General features: G+C 37.4%; 1 protein-coding gene across 1 annotated transcript in view; it reads left to right on the top strand.

Annotated features, from left to right (window-relative positions):
- The window catches only part of Arhgef12 (Rho guanine nucleotide exchange factor 12), a 190,842-nt gene that overhangs the window by 158,151 nt on the left and 14,079 nt on the right, over positions 1-18,612 (top strand). Inside the window, exons 21-29 of the mRNA XM_023721086.1 lie at positions 1,308-1,440; positions 1,741-1,776; positions 2,144-2,298; positions 3,392-3,538; positions 4,862-4,947; positions 8,595-8,720; positions 12,444-12,558; positions 14,110-14,210; positions 17,636-17,713. Of these exons, the coding sequence (XP_023576854.1) occupies positions 1,308-1,440; positions 1,741-1,776; positions 2,144-2,298; positions 3,392-3,538; positions 4,862-4,947; positions 8,595-8,720; positions 12,444-12,558; positions 14,110-14,210; positions 17,636-17,713 (977 nt within the window). The remainder of the gene's footprint in view (positions 1-1,307; positions 1,441-1,740; positions 1,777-2,143; positions 2,299-3,391; positions 3,539-4,861; positions 4,948-8,594; positions 8,721-12,443; positions 12,559-14,109; positions 14,211-17,635; positions 17,714-18,612) is intronic.

The raw sequence follows: 18,612 nt of genomic DNA, 5'->3' as shown, positions 1-18,612 counted from the left end.
TATATACACACACACATATATATACATATATATATATTCTAGATTGTAAATGCAGATTATAGTAATGTCAACATGCTTTTTTGATTTTTGGACTTCTAGAATCATTGTAAGCAAAGCACAGAATATTTTCCCAAGTGTCAGAAATCATTTCATATAAATAAGAATACAGTTGAAAGGAATGCAAGCTGAAAGAAATACTGTTAGAGGGAAAGATATGCATACTAAGTCCCTAATCTAATAGAAAAGAGTTGAGATACAAACTCCTTGATGGAACATAAATACAGAGTTTAATTTAGACAATAACTAATGATCCAGCTGATAATAACTATTAATCATATTTGATAATGTAACTATTAAACATCATACTTTTTAGTGTACCTACGGTTTCTAAGGACACTGGGGATGAATCCCCTTTTCATTCATCATACATTTCATTCATTGTGCATTTGTGTGCCACATAACAGCAGTTAGATAAAGAATAGGCTACGTGTATGAGAGTGGTCCCCGTAGGACTGTATAGAAAAGTGTGTATAGAAGTGTAAATGAGCAAAATCATCAGAAAGCAAAGAATTAGGTATTACCTAAAATAGTAAATCAAGAAGAAGAAATAACAGGTTATTACTTGGAGTTCAAACACCATAATAACTAAAATTTAAAACATGAAAAAGGATTTGTATTTTGGTTGTTGCTGGGATACAGTACTGAACACCAACAAATTAGAGGAGTGGAGGTTTATTTTGGCTCATAGTTATAGAGGGTTCAGTCTATATTTGTCTGGCTCCAAGGCAGGGTGGCATGGCAGAGGAAAAACAGCTCATGGCATGGCACCTGGGAAGCCAGGAGAGCGCAAGCTCAGGCCGTGCCCTCCAGTAACCTACCTGTTTGGACCAGATCCCACTTCCTAACAGCAGGTCAGCTGGGCTTCGTTCACTGATGGTCATTGCACCTCTATGACCGGCCATTTCCCAAAGCCCCACCTGTGTGCACTTGTGGCTCTGGGGAGACATCCAAGTATAATCAGTAACAAAGTCGATTCTGGAAGTAGAAGAGGATAATGTGGGAGGATGTTACTCCTAGTCATATATACTTCTGAACTGAGTTTTTGCTGTCTTATGTTGATTTTTAAGGAATACTTTAAAAATTATTTTCTTGTTTATTTTTTGTTCATTATTTTGGTTCTAGCGAGCCTGAAAATATTTAACTAAAAATGTTACTGTGAAACAGGTTTTCTCTGGACTAACTTTTCTATAATCATTGACTTCGTCTAATATTAACACTATACTAATGTCTGACTTTTATCATTTTAGGATTAAAACAAGTTGGAGAAACACTGGCATCTGGAGACTCCTTGGATAGCGCACCTCGTACTCCCAATACCATCTTTGATTTCCCTCCTCCTCCATTAGACCAAGTTCAGGAGGAGGAGTGTGAAGTGGAAAGGTAATTTAGTAAGATCTTAGAGAGGGTTAGGGCTGTTTAAAGTGTTTTTAATTGGGTGCTATTCTGTACTTTGTGACTTTTTCCCTTTTGTAATGGTTTGGAAGAATTAGCACTTGTTTGTAGTAAATATTAGTAAGGTACTGAATTTTTCTGTTTATTTTATATTAAATAATTCCTATATCTGGGAGAATAGAATTGTTTATCTAGCCATTGGCATTTAACTCTATTTTGGGTACTTTGGTATAAATATCTTGATCTCCATTTTCATTTTCTTTTGACTCTATTCTTCATTGTTTTAAGGCTGACAGAACATGGGACACCAAAGCCCTTCCGAAAGTAAGTAACCCAGTAGTAACTTTCACTGAAGGATTGCATTCAGTGAGGGACTCTTTTTTATGAGATGTTTTTTCCCCTTAGATTTAAAAATTATTTTCTTGCTTATTTTTTGTTCATTTTATATTAAGCCTTGTACATAAATGTGTTAAATAGTATAAAAGAAAAATTTTAATGAACACAAATCAAAAGATACATATCAAAGTGTATATAGCCTGCGGAAAACATTTTGTAGGAAACGGATATGTTCGAGGCTCTGTGCTGAATGAGATTTAGAAAGCTGGCTGAATTATGGCAGCACTAAGAGCTGTGCAGTTTCCTGTTGTTCACTTGAAGTTCTCAAATAGATTTCATCATTTTTTTTCATTAGGTTTGACAGCATAGCCTTTGGAGAGAGTCAGAGTGAGGACGAGCAATTTGAAAATGACCTAGAAACAGATCCACCCAACTGGCAGCAGCTTGTTAGTCGAGAAGTGTTACTGGGACTGAAACCTTGTGAGATCAAAAGGCAGGAAGTGATCAACGGTGAGCTTAATCAATCTGTTCTTCACATGTGTTAAGTTTTACGAGAATAAAGCAGACTCCTCAGCCTTAGAGTATGCTTCAGGCTTTCTTAGCCTTTTTTTGTCAACAAAGAGAAATAAACTAGATAGAAAATTCTTAAATCTTTCAACTAAAAAATGTAAATGATTCTATGCTTCTTACTGACAGTGTAAAAGGAGCGGGTGTGTAGCTCTCAAGATACTTAGGATCCATCACCTTATAGGTCTCAAACCAGTCTAAGAGATTTTTTATGCATGAAGAGGATGCTAAAGAAAACAAAAACAGTTGAGTTATCAAGGTCATTTAGCTGATGAAAGGACACCAGATTCTAGCTCTTCCTGTACCCTGTTGCCGTGCTTCTTAGCTGCCCCAATGTGTATGTGACAGATGTGTGGCTTAGATGCTGTGTCCTGTACTATCCTTAGGACATTATTTGATTAAATATTCTCCTTGTCTCTGACAACCTTGTGATGTAGTGAAATTCCAGTCTATTTTGCCTTTATTTTAGGCAGATTAGATAAGCCAAGACCCTATATTCTGAAAATGGCTTAAAGTCTTACGATATTTTGAGAGTTGATATTTATAGTTTTCTAATATTTTGGTCATGATAGATAAACAATTGGATGTTTGGGGATGAGCTATTAATTTTTAAGTACAATATATGCTTTAAAAAATTTTTGTTGTTATTTTTTGCAGTTATACACTGAAATATACTCCCAGCCCTTTTTATTTTGAGACAAGGTTTTGCTAAGTTACTAAACTGTCCAGGTTTGGGCTGGGCCCAAACTTCTGATCCTCCTGTCTTAGCCTCCTAGAGTCCTAAAATTACAGGCATGCGCTACCATGCCCAGTTTAGGTATAAAATAGTTTTGAGTCATAGCTTGCTTTTAACTCAGAACACTGCACTATGTAAGAGAATTTCGTGGAATCGAAGTGGCTTCAGAGATGAGTCATTCTTCCTACATGAATAATTTATTATATAACTCGTTTGCTTCCCAATTTCAACTAAAAATTATTTGACCCTTTGGAATTATTCTAAGTAAGAACATTTCACACCCTTTATTTTTTATCTTAGAATTGTTCTACACTGAAAGAGCTCATGTCCGAACATTGAAGGTTCTTGACCAAGTATTCTATCAGCGAGTGTCCAGAGAAGGAATTCTGTCACCTTCAGAATTACGGAAGATTTTTTCAAACTTGGAAGATATTCTTCAGCTTCATAGTAAGATGAATTAGCTCTGATCTTTGCCCTACATTTCCAATAGAGGAAAACACTGAGAGTATATAATTGTATAGATTATACATTATTTGTGTATGCCTAAAATTGTATGTGAACACATGGGGTAAATAAAGAAATGACTGGACCTTCTTAAAATCAGTGCTAAAATAAAATAAAATCAGTGCTTAAGCTGAAAAACATGAATAGTCAGAATTACCCTTGAAAACTTCCTATCAAATATAGTATCTAAGATTTAAAATATATATGTATCCCATGTAATAATATATGCTTAAATGTATTTCATAAATAGTACTGTGCAGTATTAGTATTATAATTGTTATTACCCATGGTGGAGTACTTTTATGCTTAGCAAACATGCCTTTTTTTTTTTTTTTTTGGAACCGGGGATTGAACTCAGGTCCTTGCGCTTGCCAGGAAAGCGCTTATTCCACTGAGCCATCTCCCCAGGCCCCATGGTGGAGTACTTTTGAGGAATTGTTATATTGTTTTGCTTTGCACACATTTTATAAATACACAGATACACTACCTGTGACTTTCCCTGAATGAGGCATCTTGGACTTTTGTAGATAACAGGGGGATGTTCCTCACTTTGTAAGTCACTATTTCTCTATGACCCTTAGTTTTCAGTCTCTGTCAAGTGCATAACTACTGTCTGTCGATTCAGCACCTACCAGCCAAGTCAGTGAATGCCCTTTACAACTCTAGGGGTAGCCTTAGGTCTTACCAGAAGTTCAGGCTTGCTTGTATCCATAACTATGCACATACTTATTTTGAGAGGAATGGTAACAGAATCACCTGCATTATTTTTACTTAAATTCTTTTTGAACATGGTTATATATGAAGTTTTGAGGTTAAATGTGTATTGGATGCAACTATAATGTTTGTAATGTGCTAGTTTCTAAAAACGTTGTTTGGTTCTTTAGTAGTTCAGACTTGCAGTATCTAGGTGTGTAAGTGTTATGTCCATATTTATATTTAAGGATGTTGGAATACTGTTGCTTCTCTGAAATTTGTGTGTGTGTGTGTGTGTGTGTGTGTGTGTGTGTGTGTTTCAAGTACTAGAAATTAAATATGGAGAGCACTGAGCTACAGTCCTGGCTCTTAGTTTTTAAATTTTGAAACAGTCCAAGTTGCCCGTGCTGACCTTGAATTTACGATTATCCTCCCTCCACCTCATGAGTACCTGAGGTTACAAGCATGCACCACCTGCATGGCATGAAAATTCCTGCCTTGAAAAATCTAGGTATTTAGTACTACCCATAATTCAGCCAAAAATTTGTGTGTTTAATTTTTTTTTTTTTTAAGTTGGATTGAATGAGCAAATGAAGGCTGTTCGAAAGAGGAACGAGACTTCTGTTATAGATCATATTGGGGAAGATTTGCTGAGCTGGGTAAGAAAATTTCCTGTTTCTTTTTAATATTTTTACAGACACCTAATTATCAGGGCAAGTCTTCCCAAATATATAAACTGAGATTTGCAAAGTTAGTATAAAGCTGGGAAGGGTAGAGGTATGTATTGTTTTCGTTAGTAAGTTCTAATTAGTGCTGAAACCGAGTGTTCTTTTTCATTGAAATAATGGTACTCATCTTTGTGTTTTATTTTTTTTTTCAAAGTTTTATTGATAAACAGATAGCATCTTTGTGTTTTAAAGAACAGAGTAAAATGGATCTTGATAAAAATAATTTAATACAGAACTTTACCCATCTTCTGTTTAAATCTTAACAACTATATAAATATACAATTATAGATCCAGAGCTGCCATCATGCTGGTAGAGAAATGAGCGTTCTGTGGCCTTATTTGTATGTAGTATGAGAGTCCAGAGAGTATAGTACTTGTTCATCCAATTCTGTCCTTCTGACATGGTCAGTATATAGAACAGTGCTGTGCAAAGTGCCGGACAGGGTGGTACTCAAAAGAGACATGGCTCCTGCCCTTGAGAGCTAGTAATTAATGTGAAAAGAGTGTCTTGGTTATTTAAAAAGTGATAAGTGTAACAAAAAGGAAAGAATACGGGTTGTTATGGCACTATATAGCAGAGAACCCAAAATTGGAACACATAGAAAGGAGTCAAGGACCAGCCAAATAGCTCCGCGAATTAAAGGCCCTGCAAGCAGGTGCAGGGGCCGAGGGTTCAATCCCCAGGCCTGCTGTGCTGGCCCTGCCCCTGGAGCGCCCTGAGACAGCAATTGAGATTGGGCATAGTGGCGTGTGCCTGTAATCCCAGCTTTCGGGAGGCTGTAAACAGGCAGATCACTATGAGTCCTGTCTAGTAGTGAGACCCTGAACACCCTGTAGACCCTTCCCTAAAATACAAAAAAAGAAAAAAAGGAGTTGACTTAAATTTTTTCAAAAACTATTGTATAGTCAATGCAGTTAGTAATGTTAAAGTATATGGTTTATGTCTCAGAATTTTAACAGAAGCTGAACAAGAATGGTTTAGAAATACCTACAGAAATTCACTTCATTTGATATACACTATTCTAGGAAGTGCTACAAAATTTTGGTGCTTTTATACTTATAACTTTTTTAAAAGATTAAAGTCTGGAAAGTTAACCCATGCGTTCTTCATTTTACAGATTTCTTTATCTTACTGGTGAGATCATGGTCTACAGTTACCTAATCTAATAGTAGTTATCTTTTTTAAATACTGGACTCAGAACAGGAGCAAGAAATCATAATCCAGTCTTACTTTCATTTGTTACATTTTTCCAAAGCATAGTCTATCCTAAGCCCACTTGTGTGTTAGTTTTACTAAGAGGATTTAACTGCGAAAAATTTAGCTTGCTAAATTTGGTATGGCTACTCTTAGTGATACAGCTTGTCTTGATCTTAGTATAGCCGTGACAATTATGAATTCAGCATGCTGCTCAACTTGAGCAGCATTGAAAGTTTCAATGGCATTGAAAGTTTTGTGCATGATATCCTTTTATAAGACATCAATTTCCAGGTCCTACTTGAATTAAAAAGTTGTAAAGTATTTGCACCTAAGATAGTGCACCTTGATTATTAAGCAAGTTCATTTCCCTCCCCTGTAAAATAATGGACAAGCTTAAGTGAGATACTTGATTACTAAGATACAAAAGTGCAGTTGGTTTTCTTATCACAGTCCATTAGACTGCATAAATCTACTGGGCAAAATAAAGCAAAAAACCAAAGAACTGTGAAAAGGATTTTTTTTTTTTTTTTTGGTGGCTCAGGCTGCCTGAAGGGCAGGGCTAGCTGGGGATCGAACCTTGGTATCCTGCTCCTGACTGCCTTTGCATAAGCAGGCACTTAAACAAGGGTAGGCCCCCAAAAAAACCTGTGAAAAGAGTGAGACAAAAGATTTTCTTCAGAACATGTAAGCAGAAGTATATTTTTGACTTACATGGTGTACTTACGAAAAGTTGAGAAAACACAGAATGAACGAATCCAGTTGGTTAAGTGTTGCATATCAAGGGTTACTTTATGGGAAAGCATTGACCAGAAGTCCTAGAAACAAAAAAATCATAAAGCCTTTTATTCCTGCTAGTTGTAGTATGCGTTTTCTTTTCTGTGGTGCTGGGGATCAAACCTAGGGCTTTGCACATGCTATGCATTTGCTGTCAAACGAAGTTACACCCTTGACCCCTTCTGCTATTTTTAAACAAATAGTTCTTGAGAGTTTTTCTTATGTTGGTCTATGATGCTTGTAAAGTTATTGTACAAATAAATACTCAAGGTGGGCAGTGTTATTTTCTTTTGTTAACTGAGTTTCTCTTTGTATTTGTATGTCACTTTGATTGACAAATATATTAAAAATGCTGCCAGTCTCATCTCTAAGCATGTCATGTTTCTTATTTATTCATTTATTCACATACACAGTATTAGGATGGAACCCAGGGGCTTGTGCATGCTGGGCAAGTACTGTAGCAGTGAGCTACATCCCCCGCCCGCGCATCATGCTTCTGATGGAGTAAGAAGAGACATTTGAGCTATTAAAGAACACCTTATATGCAGCCTGCTTGAAAAATTAGTTTATCTACAAATATACTACAAAAGGACTTCTTGCAAATTGTCCTCATTTATAAATTTTTGGGAATATAGATTTAAATGAAAGATTACATAGAAAGTCTCTTGGTAAATTTTAAAGCAATTCTTTAGAAATATAGAGCTGGTATTAAAATAGCTTATTTGACTTAGAAGGACCTTCTGATTGAAGCCTGGGTGTTTCATTATAAATTTTAAAATCATGGCATATTAAAACTTGAATTTAAATATTAAAATATTAAGAAAAATTACTATTTTTAGCTAAAAGGTTTCGTAAGCTCACGGATCTCCCTCTCTCCAGTCTGCGTATAGGTGCGGTCGTCTGCTTTGACTTCTGCCCTAGTCCTAGTTGGCTAAGTGCTGCTTTTCCACTGCACAGTGGCTGGGAAAAAAGCCATTATCCCAAGTGGGTGCTTTGTGGAGCAGTAAGAGAATACTTTTTGTACAAATGCTGAGTCTACGGAGATGACTTTTAATACCATTCTCTGGCCATCTTGTGTCTCACGGTCTCCAGATGTCAGCCTGTCTGTCTAATTTAGAAGTGATGCAGGTTACAAGATAACAAGTTATGGAAAGACACCAGAAAGGAAACATTGGCACATAGTGAGGGGTATCAGGGTGGGACCTCTTCAGTGAAGAACCATTGCTAGTGTACAGGAATACACAGCTCTATATTTTTTGTCCCTTGGGCCGGGGAGATGGCTCAGTAGAATAAGTGCTTGCCTGGCAACCACAAGGACTGGAGTTCAATCCCTAGTTCAGCCAAAAAAAGAAAAAAAAAATTGTATTTTTTGTCCCTAAAGAATGCTTCCTGGAATATTAAAAGGATTGTGGTTGCCTCACTTTTATTTATTTTATTTTATTTTTTTAATGTATTGGGTACAGAGTCTCACTACACAGCTTGCTGGCCTAACCAACTGCTTAGTCCACTGAGCTGTCTTGCCAGCCCTTCCTCTCACGTTTCACCCAGCCTTCTATTTAAGTTCATTTTCCCCTTCTGTATTGTTTCCTTTGTGTTCTTGGCACAGTTCAGTGGACCAGAAGAGGAGAAGTTGAAACATGCTGCTGCTACATTTTGCAGTAACCAGCCTTTCGCCCTGGAAATGATCAAGTCTCGTCAGAAAAAGGATTCTCGATTCCAGACTTTTGTGCAAGTGAGTAGAGTGAATCACATAAGAAAGAAAAGAACAAGAGTTTGTAATCAATTGTAGAATGAACTTGGAGGATTTTGATGTAGAATGTCTTTTTTTTTCAAAGTTTTATTGATAAACATAGCAATGAGACAGTTTCAAATCAAATCGGAAGCACAGTTTCAACAAACAACACACTGCTATTATTCCTCCTAGTGGTTAACCGCTGTACAAGATGCGGACCTGTGATCCCACCTACAAACACCATCAGAACAAATCATTCCATTCACTAAGAGAATGCAACCATATATCCATCCCAACTACCCTGAACACACAGATACAAAATGGACACTCATAGGCACACCCCACTTTTTCCAAGTTCCGTCATTGAATACCATAGGTGTGCAAACTCAGCAAAACACTCTAAAAGAGTCCAGTAGCCCACAATAGCATTGGGTCCTCTGTTCAACCGGCAACATCAGAAACCATTGACCTGAGTCCCTCACAGCTCAACCCAACAGCACGGCTCCATTTCCTATATTCCGTCTTCATACCCCCCACTGGATGGTCAAGACCAAGGCAAAGCAGGACCTATGCAATAAGAGCCACATCTCTCTGGTCTGAGAAGGCCAGCGAAATGCCCTCAGGATCCATCCTGAGATCCCGTACCCCAGACCGCAGAACCCCCGTCAGCGCAGCCATGCGGACGAGCCACGGCCACTGCCCGGCCAACGTGCTCTCTGCGAAAGCCCGAGAGAGTGTTCTCCCCCCACGCGACTCTCCCCAGGCACACCCCACATCATCGACCTCTCTCCTCCCTGGCCCCACAATCCTCCCGATCAGAAAACTCGGGACACCACCGAGGCACACGACACCACAGTACAGGTTCTCATATGTCCCGAGTCTCAATCGACCCCAGAAGACTAGGGCCAAAATGTTGGCCTTCCCTGCAGCCCTCCCCCTCCTCTAATCTTGGTCTGCAAACTCAGGCTGCCGACCATCCAGAAGACAAGCTCATTGTCACTATCAAACGATCCAGGCTATCAAGCTCAACCTCGCCATCTCACTGCATCCCAAACACCCCAGGCATAACAAGGAACAGGCACTTCCCATCAAGCATTGACATGTTGAACCCCAAGTCCCTACATAATACGACAAAAAACATTCAAAAATTAGATTATATTTTAAAAATAGGACAAAGAATTCCATACTTCTCACGTTTGCACATAAGTCCAAAAATCCCACCACACACAACCCCGAAGCAGGACAGTCCCACAACATTCCCCCTCCTGTCTCCCGCCCCCACCCACCACCCCCCTCTCCCCCGAACATCCACCCACCCGAGAGACATCCCAGCAGTAACTGGCATGTCATGACAAGCCGCCCACACTCAGAATACCACAATGACAGGCACTCCCAACACGAAACCACTACTACAAATCAGCATCTGCAGTGCAGCAGCCCAGTCCACAGGCACCAGCATACATAGCCAGTCAGGGCGAGAATCCCTCCAATTAACTCCTAGATTAAAGAATCTTCTGAATATTCTCCGGATCATTGCCTTGCTCATCTTTTACATATAACTGCATGGCTTAACATTGTCATGTTTCCTAACTCATCACAATTCCCTCTCTTGATTAGTTAGTCCTTGAGATCCTGCTTTCCCTTTCCTTGTATTATGTCTTTCTATTTGTTTTTCTTCTTTGGAGTTCTTATACTAGGGAGACTACGATATTTACACATGTGTGTCTGGTTTATTTCACTTATGAGTGTATGTTCAAGTGGCATCCACTTCAATATAAAGGCTTGCAGTTTATCATTCTTAATAGCTGAATAATACTCCATTGTGTAAAAATACCACATCTTTCTCAACCATTCCTCAGGTGATGGGCATCTTGGTTGTTTCCAAGATTTGGCTATCACAAATTAGAATGTCTTTTAAAAGGATTACATTTGTGTTATTTTAAAAAGCCATATAATGTTTCTTAAATTACTGAAAGGCATAAAGATCATTTTGGATTGAAGAATAATAGAGAATATGTATCCATTAAAATACTTGACATACTCTTGAGAGGCTGTAAACACATGGATCATTCTACGAGTCTGATCTAGTAGTGAGACTCTGAAAACCCTGTAGACCCTTCCCTAAAAATGCAAAAAAGGAAAAAAATAAAATACTTGAGACATAGAAATCCATGTTGCCGTGGGAGTTTTATCAGGAAATGTGGCATTTACACCAATAAAAAATATTGTTAAAGTATGAGAATAGGTGTCTATCAGGCTCAGGGAATGTGATAACAGCAGTCATACTCGTTAGGGTAGGAGTGCGTATTGGTACTGGGAAGAGCCTGCGAACTTGATCCAAAGGCCACATCCAGCCTGTTGTTTAAATAAAAATTCTATTGTAACAAGATGTATTCACTTCCTGTCTTGTGTCACAAATTGGTATAATGTGGCCACTTCCTGTAAATTTATCATTGTAAGTTTTTATGATTGAGGAGTATTACTACAGTTTAGCTGGATATTTTCTTCAGGGTTTTACCAGGTTGATATTAAAATGTCAGCTATAGTTGCAGTTTTTTTCTGAGACTTGGGCCTCTTCTAAGCTCTGTGGTTGTTATAAGAATTAATTTCCTTGCAAATACATAACTCAGGTCCCCAGCGTTTTGTGAAGGAAGTGGTATGGGCTTCTAGGGAATGCCCTTATCTCTGTGCATGCTTAGGCAGTTCACAGGTAGATTTTTGCTTTACTCCAGGCTAGCTGGAATGCATCTCTCTGGCCCAGATTCTCTTTCAAAGGCTGCTTTGAAAGTCAGGCCTACCCAGGATGATCTGCTTTTTGATTAACTAACTGATGATAAACTAATCATAAGAAAGATTTTCTATCATTTTTTTGTATTTGCAGATTTCATCCTCACTTAGAGGTATGGGATTATATGGGATGTGCGCACAAGATGTTGGAATCTACAAAGCCATCTTAGAGAGATTTTTTGTTTTTGTTTTGTTTGTTTGATCTATGGATTGTCTGTAGCTATTTTTTGTGCTAATACAGCAGAGTTGAGTAGCTGGCCTGCAAAACATAAGTATTTACTGACTGGAATGTGACTGAAAGGTTTGGAGATCTCTGGTAAAGATGAGCTAGCCAAAGGAAAGATTATTTTGTATTTATGTATACAAAATAGGATAAACTTACAGCTACTTTGCTTAATGAGAAGAAAGAGGTGTACTAACAGTCTTTGGACAGAATATCCTGTCTGCTTCTTGTACTATGGATAACCACTAAGAAGATAACAATGTACAGTGTATTGACTATCAAAACTGTCCTATTAATCAGCTGTGAAACTGTCTCATTCTATTTATTTCTCAATAAATATGTATAAAAAATAAAGATGAGCTAGCGTATATAGATTGGTGAGCCATTATATCTACTTGGAATGAAATACGAATCTGTAGGAATGCTAGTCAAGAAGATGTGCCTAGATGTCTTAAGTAGATGAAGATATAGTTGTTTTAACACAAAAAAGTTAAGCAGTTCTTGGAATTGATTATGGACGCTCTGTCTTTGCCTAAACAGCAGAAATCATTGATTCAGTGTTAAAGTTTGCCTTCCTCCAGTATGTGATTAAAGGAGAGCAGACACATAGAAAGATAAGTCTGGGTATTTTAAAAAATCGAATACATTTTACATGTTAGATAGGTATTGTCTTAATAAGAACTACAGGTTCACTTAACAAACTTTAATTTCAGGATGCTGAGAGTAATCCATTGTGTCGTCGTCTTCAGCTGAAGGATATCATTCCCACTCAAATGCAGAGGCTTACCAAGTACCCACTTCTTTTGGATAATATTGCAAAATACACAGGTATTACATTCTCACTGAAATAAAAAAGCTAGAAACAAACACCAAATAAAAACATGTCCTGCTAACCGATCTATCCCAACATATCAGTATCTAGAATTGGATTTCCAAATAGTGTGGTAAAATTTTCTAACAAGATAAAATTTAGTCTCTTTCAGCCTGTTTAATTTAATATACTCTATTGGTAGCTCTAGCACAGTTTGGAAAACTGCATCGTGAGCCAAATCAGGCACTGTCTGTTTTCATAAATCAAGTTTTATGAGAACACAACCATGTTCATCTACTATATCTGTCTCTTCCTGTTTTTCACATTATATTGGCAGATTTGAATAGTTACAACAGAGGCCATTTAGCCTGAAAAGTATAAAATAATTATCATCTGAGCTTTTATAGGAAAAGCTTACTCTAACGTATTTTTTTCTTTAAAGAGAGTCACTATTGGGTTGAAGAGGTTATCTATCCATATATGTAACTTATTTTTATTAAGCAAACCAATGCATTTATAATTCCAGCTCTCCTGTTTTGAAATATGAGGTGAATCTGAGTTTCTCAGTTGAGCTTTAGGTTGTTATGCTTAGTTTTTATTAATAATACTACACAGCCAAACTACTGCTTCTTAGGCCTGAGACTGTGAATGCATAACTGGGTAATTTAAAATGACAGCATTTGGCAAAATAAGTAGTTTTACATTTATACATGTTCATTTTTATTTTTTAGTTTCTTTTCAGTGTACCTGCACTGTTATTTAAATTCAATTATAATGTGAGATATTGTGGCTCTGATTTCTTTAGACTGTAGAAATGATGTAGTATCAACATATTTTGGTGAACTTCATCTCTCAATGATACAATGTTATAATCTGTTTTCTTTTTTTAAATACAATCTCAAATTCAAAGAAATATTTTGGAATTGAGTTACTCAAAAACATTTCTTAACAGATTCACTGGACATAGTCATGTAAGCTTTCTACTGTGAAATTCCAGGAGCAAAAAGGGTCCCACTTGTGTAGCTTAAACAGTGAATGAGACTTGCTTCCTGGAATATGTAACACTGTGACCACACTACTTTCTGGAAAACATCACTTCTAGATTTAAGATACTATACTATAGGTTTTTTTGTTTTTAAATATGAATTTTTGTTTTAATGTACTGCTGTGTTTCCTCAAAAATAAGACCTGAGTGGAAAATAAACGTCAGCTGTAATTAATAGCTCGTTACTATAGTGATGGCCAGTGTCATACAGAAGATCATACCTCACTACTGTGTTTCACAGTGGTTATTCTGTCGTGGTAAGTAAGGCAAAGATAGGCTGATTGGGGCTGGCATTTTTTTTTTTTTTTTTATCTCTAGTTAGGTTTTATTTGGGGGGAAACACGGGTCATCAAAGTCTCACCTGTCCAAAGACTTCTGAGTTGAGACTACCGTAGGTTTTAACTGGTCTGAAAATATTTAGGGTCTTAGTATGTACTTAAAACTGTTAAAATAAGCTGAAATGTCATATGTATATTTTTCTGATTTTCTTCATTTCCCATTTTGGGTTTCTTCCCTCATTTAGAATGGCCCACAGAAAGGGAGAAGGTGAAGAAAGCTGCAGATCACTGTCGTCAGATACTAAACTATGTCAATCAGGCTGTCAAGGAGGCAGAAAACAAGCAGGTAAAAAGGGAAACCAAGAAGGTACAGGATGGTGTCAAGGATATAAAGGTAGCAGTCCCTGGAATCTGAACTAATAAATAAGGTGATCGTTACATAAGTGATGGACAGGGATTTTGTTAGCTATTCATGTAGTACATGAGTCTAGATAAATTTGTGATAGAATATCAGAGTTATATTTACTGTTCTGAGTGTCTCTAGGTGTTTGTTTCCTCATGCATTCCTGTATGAGTTCAACAGATAATTGTAGAACATATGCTGTTCTATGTAGGTGATTAGACATACAGTAGTTGAGACTGTAAATCACATAGAGTGAGAAAATGAAAACAGTGACTGTCAGTGTTGAGCTTGTTTTCTAGCAGGATGTGATAACTGCTATGAAGGAGAATTCCAGGGTACTGTTAGTATCTAACTGGGCAGCCTCGTTGAGTTTGGGGATGTGAAGTAGTGGTCATCAAGAAAAGCTTTCTCAAGAACTGATGTTTAAGACATGCTCTAAAGGATGAGTAGAAAAGAACCTAAGCTGTGTGGACGTGGGTAGCAAAGGTAGAGGATCCACTGTGTGCAGAAGTCCTGTCATACCCAGGAAGCAGAGCCTGTGTGAGTAACTGAACGATGATGAGTGTAGAATGAGCTTAAAAAGTGTCAGGGTCATAAAAAGAGGTAAGATAGGTTAGAACCAAATTATATAAAGACTTTTTCACATGTTAAAGACTAAGAGCAGTAGGGAGTCATTAAAGGTATATAAGATGTTTACCATTTCATTTTATCACTTATACTGTTCTGTGGAGGTTGCATTAAAGGGGAAGTTAGTGAATGGGAGAACCCAGTCATGAATCTGTTAGCAGTACAACTAGAGTAGAGAATTGACGAATCTGGAGAAATATTCAGCATGTAAACTTGGCAGGACTTGCTTACTGGTTCAGAGAAAGACTTGAGCAGTGATATCAAAATCAAATCCCCAGCTTTCTGGCTTTTGTATGTGGATGGTCAGGAGATTTTCAGGCTTGTGGGAAAGATGATGAGTTTGGCTTGGATTTCAGATGGAAACGTGCAGTAAGCAGTTAGCTATATAGGTCCACCTCCAAGAGGACTATGCTGAAGATAGAAGCCTACGATTGGCCAGGCATGGTGGCCCATGTTTGTAATCCCGGCACTCGGGAGGCTGATCCAAGAGGAGTACCACGAGTTTGAGGCATAATGAATTCATGACCATCCTGAACTACATAGTGAGACCCTGTCTCAAAAAACAAAAACCAAACAAACAGAAGCAACAACAACAAAAATTGTGAACAAATGAACATTTATAGGTTAATTGAAGCCATGGACAATGGGTGTAATATCTTAGAAACTGGGTATGATGACTTTGTTATGGAGGTTGTAGAAAAATAGTTACTTTTGGCTAGGGAGATAGCTTGGCACTAAGCACCTGCCCTGCAAGTGCAGTGACCCAGGTTTGATTTCCAGTACTGCATGCCATGCTGGCCCCCAAACCAGGTGTGGTGGTGCATACCTGTAGTCCCAACACTGGGAAGGCTGAGACAGGAGGATTACTATGAGTCTGAGCTTCATAGCAAGACCCTGTGCCAAATAAAGTAAATGATTTTTAAAAATTTTTTAAAAAATTACTTGCAATGTATTGTTTGGAATATAAAATGATAAGGCGCCAGAGGAAAATTTGGCAGTGTTTAAAGTAAAATGTTCCTGCCTAGTACTTCTACCTTTTGACCCAGCAACTCTGTTTGTAGTGATTTTAGTCAAGAGAAATGAAGATTTATGCCCACAAACAGAATTATATAGGAGTGTTTATGGCAGCTTTGTTCAAAACAGCCAGAAACTGGAAACAGCCCAAGAATTGATCATCTGCAGGAAAGTGGATAGACCAACTGTGGTATCGTCATGAATAGAATACTACTTGTGATAAAAAGGAATCACTCTCACTAATATGCTGAGTGAAAGAACCCAGACACAAAGTAATATGTGCAGTTCTATTTATATGAACTGAGAGACTAGGTCTGTGGCAGAAAATATTTTAAAAAGGTTGCCCCTGGAGATGTGCGAGTGGATACTAACTGAGAAGAAGTGCAAGAACACATTCTGGGGTGCTCTGGTAATTTTTCATATCTTGATAAGAGTTTGAATTGTAAAGGTATATATGCACATGTCCAAATTTGTAGAAAGACTTTAAAAACATTCATTTCACAGCATGTAAATTTGACCTTTAAAAAGAACTATAAGCAGATAATGAACTCTTGTTATTGGTATCTATCCTGAAGTGTTTAGGGTTAAACTGTACCTATGTCTGTGATTTATTTTGAAATATATGATGTTTGTGTAACTAAAACGGTGAATAGATGAATAGAGTGTAATTATACCAACATGTGTGGTTGATATAGCTAATAGATAGTCATTATACATATTGAAACTTTTCTGTGTGCTTGGAATTATTTTTTATTATTATTATTTTTTTTTGGCCGAACCGGGGATTGAACTCAGGCCCTTGTGCTTGCCAGGGAAGCACTTATTCCACTGAGCCATCTCCCCGGCCCCATGCTTGGAATTATTGATGATGAAAAAAAAAAAAAGAATTGTTGATGAAGCTTATACCCTTGAATACACTACCCTTGAATGTAGTAGTTCTTGTAGAAATTTATTCTATAGTTACATCTGCACAAGTGTTCAGGTCATCTTAATACAGAGTTTGTTATTGGAGAACTTTGGAGTTAACTGATTTATCATCACTAAGATGAAGTTAAATTATAGTTTATTCACAGTTAAATGCTGTGTGGTTATTGAAAAAGAGTTAGACGTCTCTCTGAGTGACCTAATGTGGAACAATCTCCAAGATACATTGATAAGTCACACATACACACAGAAACATGTTTGTGAAAATGTTAACCTGCCATTTGGATGAGGAATGCATGTAGGAATACCATAGGAAGCCACAGTACTGTCCCCAGTTGTTTGGAAAGATTACATACATCCTTTTCGCCGCTTTTCAGCACACACAGAGATCACTGTACGTGGATATGGATGCGCTCTATTGACATAGGGTTTTTCTCAAAGGCTATGGAAGTGGATCCTAGTGATTCCTTCTTTAGATAAAATTGAGGAAAATTGAAAGAATTTTTCTTGTATGTTTTATATAATTTTCTGAATATTGTACTGTGTAACTAATTTACATAAGTATAAGCTAGGTAGGAGCCAAAGCTTGAAAAAAGGATTGAGAAGGGACAAGCAAAGAGAAAGAAGACTAAGCCTAATCGCACTGTAGCCAGGCAGAGGTATTTAAGAAAGTGCGAATGACCTGTCATGCCCAGTATCTCATCAAGCTTCATGAAATGCGGATTTAAAAGTCCGTTGATTTAGAAACAGAGATCTTTGATGAGAAAAGCAGTAACCACGATTCCATTTTGTCTATTTTTCAGCGCTTAGAAGATTATCAGCGTCGCCTTGATACTTCCAATCTGAAGTTGTCAGAGTACCCAAATGTTGAAGAGCTCAGGGTGAGAGATGGTCTAATCATAATTTAAAAAATAAAATAAAATGTACTAAAGACTGCAGGTAATTAACGTCTCCTTCCGTCATCTGAAGGAGTTCTATATCATACTTGTATTTATGATTTTATTGGGACTTTCTATGTTTGATCTGTACGCTGGTTACTTGTATCTTTTGTTAGAAGACTGTTTTGTGAGGAACTAACTTTCCATGACAGCAACTGTCAGTAAACTAACAAGCACTAGTCCTTAGTAAATTGAATTTTACTGTGTCCTGTTACTTGTTTACTACCAGAACTTTCAGTATCACTAATAAAGTAAGATAATTCTTTTCCCCTGAAGCTCTTAAAAACTATAAAAAGTTGAAACTATTACAAAAATGATAATGAAGTATTTACTAATTCCTTTTGGTGTGTGTGTGCCAGGGATCAAACTCAGGACCTTGTGCTTGCCAGGCAGGTGCTTGTGCCACTGAGCTATCTCCCTGGCCCTAATTAGCACTTCCAGTGTTTGAGCTTTTGTATCATAAATGTTTTAGTATTTTAAGTTTCTTACACCATTTTTCTAGATAGTTGTTTTGGCAGATTATTTGATGTCTTTTTAAAATAGATTTGTCTTATATATAACATTTATCAGAAAGCATGCTAAGCAGCCAGCCCTGATGGTGCATGACTGTATCATTAGTACTATGACAGGAAGATCTCAGAGTGAGTCTAACTTGGGCAACCTAATGACTTAGCAAGACTTTGTCTCAAGATAAACAGTAACAGTGTGCTGGGGATGTAGCTCAAGGTGAAGGTTCTGAGATCAATCCCTAGATACCAGTGGGGGAAAATCATTTTAATGAACATAGCCTGTTAACGTCAAAGGCTGAGTTTTTCCTGGTGGTACTTATGCTAAAAAGGAAA

Source organism: Octodon degus, unplaced genomic scaffold (assembly GCF_000260255.1).
Source record: "Octodon degus isolate 3935 unplaced genomic scaffold, OctDeg1.0 scaffold00080, whole genome shotgun sequence".
NCBI classification, from domain to species: domain Eukaryota; kingdom Metazoa; phylum Chordata; class Mammalia; order Rodentia; family Octodontidae; genus Octodon; species Octodon degus.
The sequence above is the reverse complement of the archived record's forward strand: the minus strand, read 5'-3'. Positions and strand labels throughout refer to the sequence as shown.